The sequence below is a fragment of the Physeter macrocephalus genome, chromosome 14, assembly GCF_002837175.3.
Source record: "Physeter macrocephalus isolate SW-GA chromosome 14, ASM283717v5, whole genome shotgun sequence".
NCBI classification, from domain to species: domain Eukaryota; kingdom Metazoa; phylum Chordata; class Mammalia; order Artiodactyla; family Physeteridae; genus Physeter; species Physeter macrocephalus.
Window position 1 is genome coordinate 46,721,373 of NC_041227.1, and position 5,584 is coordinate 46,726,956.

General features: G+C 50.9%; 1 protein-coding gene across 1 annotated transcript in view; it reads right to left on the reverse strand.

Moving 5' to 3' along the window:
* PCSK2 (proprotein convertase subtilisin/kexin type 2) overlaps positions 1–3,570 on the reverse strand; it is a 208,090-nt gene extending 204,520 nt beyond the window's left edge. The window contains exon 1 of the mRNA XM_007100354.2: positions 3,048–3,570. Coding sequence (XP_007100416.1) covers positions 3,048–3,224 — 177 coding nt within the window. The 5' untranslated portion in view covers positions 3,225–3,570. The remainder of the gene's footprint in view (positions 1–3,047) is intronic.
* Positions 3,571–5,584: the final 2,014 nt, after the last annotated feature.

Consider the following 5,584-nt stretch of genomic DNA (forward strand, 5'->3'; position numbering starts at 1 on the left):
CACGGGTTCGTGCCCCGGTCTGGGAAGATCCCACATGCCGCGGAGCGGCTGGGCCCGTGAGCCGTGGCCGCTGAGCCTACGCGTCCGGAGCCTGTGCTCCGCAACGGGAGAGGCCACAACAGTGAGAGGCCCGCGTACCACAAAAAAAAAAAAAAAAAAAACTAAGGAAGTTTTCTTACAGCCTGGCAATAATATGCTGGCTCTGGTGAGGAAACCAGAAATATAGAAGATCCCATCCCTGAATGTTTAACTTTTAAGTGGGTAGACAACGCTTACATACCTATTTACTTACATATATGAACTGACTAGAGGACAAGTAATGAAATGTCCTAGCTTATGTCATGTAGTCTTTGCTTTTTTATCCCACAGGAACTTGGAGAAGGGAAAGCTCATGGCATCAGGGAAAGTTTGGAGCTCAGCCTTGGGGGATGGGTGGACATGGATCCAAAGGAGGAAAAGAGGGTTTATTCTAGACAAGTGTAGCTTCGTGCAGCAATTCATCAGAAGTATCTTGCCATAGACTGATTTTTTACTTAAATATGTATCAGAGCAAAACTCATTTGGATAAGAGTACTTCTGAGAGGTTATGGACAGGTAAGTAGGAGATGGCAAGGTAAAAAGCCCATTTCTCCTGGATGGGAACTGCCGGTTTGAGACTGTATTGCAAAACCAGCGGGCTCCTCTCCAAGAAAGGATGAGAAAGAGGCTTAGGTACCTGATTTCACCCCAAAGTATGAGTTCCCTGAGATTTCAAGGTAAGTGTATTGAGAGGATTCAGATTCATTTATGATGAGATTGTCTCTACACCTCCTTCCTCAAGTTCCATCACCAAAACTGTAAATCCTTTATTAGGCTGTTCACCTCTATACAAAAAAGAAGTAAGCTTCTTTTGACAAAAAGAAGACAGGACAGTATTTGAGAAAATATGTTAAGACATTATCAGTCTCAGCTACACCTAGATTTGGTTACATCTCTAAGATCAAATGCTAAGGGCATATTTTCAAAAGGGGAAGTAAAGAGGATAGTGATGTCTGCCCACCCCATGGAAAGGGCCCTGGTATGGGGAGAGAGTAACAGGTATTTCTGCATCAACCGCAGCCCTTTCCCAGAGCTTTTGTTTTGTTTTTGTTTTTTTGAGAGCCTTTTTAAAGAACCTGATGCCACATCCCTTTTCAGCATGCCCTAAAGGCCAACGTACCCTGCAGAGCACTTAGCTTGGTGTGGCATGTACTAAGGGGGTGAAGAGCATAAGTTCATCTCTGAAAGATCTGGGTTTAAATTCTTGGCTGTTTTCATCTTGGGCCTTTATCTGAGCCAATTTCCTCATCAGAACCATAGGCTTAATAATAATTGTAGCTTCCTCAGAGTTGTTGAGAGTATTAAAGAAAAGTATTAAAGAAAAGTAAGGACTCCATCACATAAAGGTGCCCTATAACTGTCAGCTAATAATAATCACCACTATATTTATGGCGCCTGGGTCCTGGATCTTGCCAAGTTTGGGGCAGGGGTAAGGGTGGGAAGGAAGGAGGGTCTCCTTGTTTATTGTATTGGCGGCACTCTGTAAACAGCCCCCAGGCCCTGGGCTAGAGCGGCGGCGGGCTGCACCCTCAGCTGGCGTCTCCTCTCCCCTGCTCCACCCACGCTTCCCGGGAGCAACAAGTCCCTCTGCGGGACCCGTCCGCGCGCCACAGGCAGACCCGGCGCCGCCTCCCAGACCTCTGTCAAACTCACTGTCAAACCCATTTGGGGTCGAAATCGCGGTGGCCAACGCCCTACGGAGGCGGGAGAACCCGCAGCAGGTGAAGGAGCCTTGCGGCGGCTGGGAGGGAGGCTGGAGACGTGGGAAGTCCGGACCGAAGGGACTGAGTCCCAGTTCGCGCTGCCCTTGCCGGGCAAGAGCAGTACCGAAGCACCCACCGCTCAACTCTAGCTTCTCTCCTGGATCAGGAGGGAGGAAACGGGACCCGGAATCTCACAGACCTCCACCCGGTCAGCGCTCTGGTCGACAGATCGCATCCCTCCGTCCTCCAGGTTCAGCTCGCCGCGGTCTCTCCTTGCACCCTCACTCCACCGCACCCCTCGCCACCCCTAAGGACACTTGAGATCCCTGGCGAGATATTTCACAGGAAGCAGGTAGGTCAGCCACGGCCCCCATCCAGTGCTCTCCACTCCCTTCCCTCCCAGACTGGGTACCCTGGCGTCTCCAAAGGAGTTCCGAGGCATCCGAGGCTGGGAACCTCATCCAGCTGCCCAAACGGATGAACTCTGACAACTTCTTGGAATGCGGATCCCCGCTTTCTTGTGGGGAAGCCAAGCCGGCCGCCCACATACCAGGAGAGACACCCCGAGTTCTCCGTAGGGAACTCCCCTCAAAATCTACCTCTCCAGCGTCTACAGCTGCGAGTTGAGAAGTAGAGAGCTGAGTACGTTTCGGGGTGGGCGGGCGTGGGCGGGGGCGGGGGAAGTTCAGCCCCGATTTTGGAAAGAAAAACCAGTTCTGTCTCCAAGTCTCCTGGAGCCAGGGAGCTGCCTTCCCTGGAAAAGAGCCGGGACAGGAGTCAGGGAGGGAAGTCCTCCTGGCGCCGGGTTCGAAAAGCGCGGAGACGAATCGCAGTGTCCAAGCTTCCAGCCTTGTGCGTCGGAAACTACCCTTTCTCCGGGAGGCAGGGGCGGGGGATACATCCCTGACGAGTCTGCCAACGCCAAGCCCAGCTGTTCAGCACTTCGTACCTCATCCCCAGGCAGCCTTGAGAACTTGGTAGCTCGGACAGCAGCCTGGGCGCACCGCATTGTTTGAAAGGTGTTATCCTGTTTTCGCCACCAAGTCAAAGAGCAATAAATTGTTTTTATGACCTTACGAGTACAATTTGAAGGGCATCTTAATTACATAACCCGTGAAAGATCACCGGAGGCAACGTTGTGTTAAAGAGCCGATGGCAGAATATCTGCATCGCACAAGAAAGAGAGAAAACTTGCAAATCTGCAATGAGATTGCGCAGGGCTGCCCCCGTTTTGAAACAACATGCGAAATGCAAGAGAGGTCTTACCTTTCGGACTCCAAAACCGTGTTCTGCTGCAACTTGGCGAGCTTCTTCCTCTCCTCCTTTATGCAACTCCACAAGAAAATGATTCGTGAAGACCGGTCTCTCGGCAGATGCAAAAACCATGACACAGAAGAGGAGCCCGGCGGCCGCCTTCCACTGGGAGACACAGCCACCTTTCATCTTTCTTTGGGAGTGAAAAGTGGTGTTAGGAGGCGCGCAGGCTGGCGGAGCAGTGGTCCCGCAAGGAAGGTGCAAATTAAAAAAAAAACGAAAAGAAAAAATATATATATATAGTTTTTGTTGTTGCTTGTTTTAAAAAAATCTTTGTGTAGAGAAAAACACTGATTAGGGGTTTGGAAAGGAGCAAATCAGTGTGTGTTCTCTAGCATCTGGCTGGCGGGGAAGCCGTGTAGTCAGGCAGCCCGGCTTGCTCGCAGAGGTGCTAATGTGGAGAGCTGTGTGTATCTCAGAGAAAGAGCGAGTGTATCTGTGCCTGATGCTAAATCTGCATTTTCAGCTCCTCCTCAGCTCCAATTCCACTGGGGCGGGAGGAAGGCTCCAGCCTGGGTGACGTGCACCCGCCGGTAGCCAATGAGGGCTGCAGAAGCGGCGGGTCCCGCCCTGGGCCGCCCCGGGCCCGCCCCTGCCCGCCCCCGGCCGGGCAGGTCCGCCTCCGCCGGCGGGGGGCGCCGCGCGGCGAGCCCGCGCCCCCGCCCCTTTCAGCACCCTGGAGAGCGCCTCCACCTCCACCCGGGCCCGCGCGCTCCCAGGAAAATCCCCCCAGCTGTAATCTGGTCGGCGGCGCCGGAGTGATGTCATTGTTTGTGGAATCTGCAGGGCTCTGGAAAGGGAATTACGGTGTGTGCCGCTCTCTGAGGCCCCGAGGGGAGCTGGGGCACCGGCCTCTCCTGGTTCTTCTTCTTCTCTCTCTCTCTCTCTCTCACACGCACACACTCTCACACACACACACAAGCACTCAAGGCATACATGCTTCCCCTTCTCTCAATAACAAAGCAAACATCAACCCTCCTCCCGCTACTTTGGGCAAATCCCAGGGCAGGGTTGCTCCCCTTCCTGGCAGGGGAGGGGGGCGTTGGGGAAAGTAGCCTTCTTGAGGTGACTCATGGGGGCGAGAGTGCAGAAGCGAGCTATTTTTTAATTATTTTGTAGGCTCCAGGCGGGTCTGGAACTAAACAGCTGGGAAGCCTGGCAGGAGATCAGGCTCGCCCCCATCAGTAAGTGTGAAGAGATGAGACCCCTCCAGAAGTCTGGGCTGCTCCGCTGAGACTGCCTTCAAGAAAGCCGCGGCCGGATCGCCATGCCTCGAGGTGCACTCCCAGACTTGAGGACGTTGCGCAAGGACAGCCAGGCTGCGCTTTGGAAAAGGCACAGCCACAGATCCCAGGCACTGGGCCGAGGCTGGTTGAGCGTCCTCGACTGGGGCGAATTCAGGCCAAGTGGCAAAGGGTCAACTAAGTTATCCAGTTAAGAAACGTGCACTCACGGTCTAGGAACTGCTTACTACTGCTTCTTCCTGCCCTAGTGAGAGGAAGCAGGGAGGCGATGTCTGCAACAAAATGAGAGCGATTGTCTTAAAGCAACTCAAATAGTGTTGAGTTACAGAGTATGTACACTGATCTTGACTGTGTAGCTCTATCTTGACTGTGTAGCTCCAAAGTCCAAAATCCTGCCTTACTTGGATAAGAGGTAAGATATTTTTTTGCCTAGAGGCTTAAGTGTATGCAATACATCCAGAGAGAGAGGGAGAGGGAGGGAGGAGCAAGGGGGAGAGAGAGAGAGAGAGATTATAATATTGACACATTACATATGTGTGTGTTTCAGACTTCCTCCTTTTCACTTTAGCATGAAGTTAGAATCTACACAAGAAAAACACTAATGGTAGAAATGAATACACAATGCCACGGGACACACTGTCTTTGAAACAGATCTCATTGTTGACAGAGTTGGCTCCCCGAAAGCCCTTTCAAGCATTGCCAAGTAAAAATGTAGGGATTTCTCTAATGATTAATGATGTTGAGCATTCTTTCATGTGTTTGTTGGCAATCTGTATATCTTCTTTGGTGAAATGTCTATTTAGGTCTTCTGCCCATTTTTGGATTGGGTTGTTTGTTTTTCTGTTATTGAGCTGCACGAGCTGCTTGTAAATCTTGGAGATTAATCCTTTGTCAGTTGCTTCATTTGCAAATATTTTCTCCCATTCTGAGGGTTGTCTTTTGGTCTTGTTTAAATCAAAACTACAATGAGATATCATTCTCACACCAGTCAGAATGGCCATCATCAAAAAATCTAGAAACAATAAATGCTGGAGAGGGTGTGGAGAAAAGGGAACACTCTTGCACTGCTGGTGGGAATGATGTGAATTGGTACAGCCACTATGGAGAAAAGTATGGAGGTTCCTTAAAAAACTAAATATAGAATCACCATATGATCCAGCAATCCCACTACTGGGCATATACCCAGAGAAAACCAGAATTCAAAAAGAGTCATGTACCAAAATGTACATTGCAGCTCTATTTACA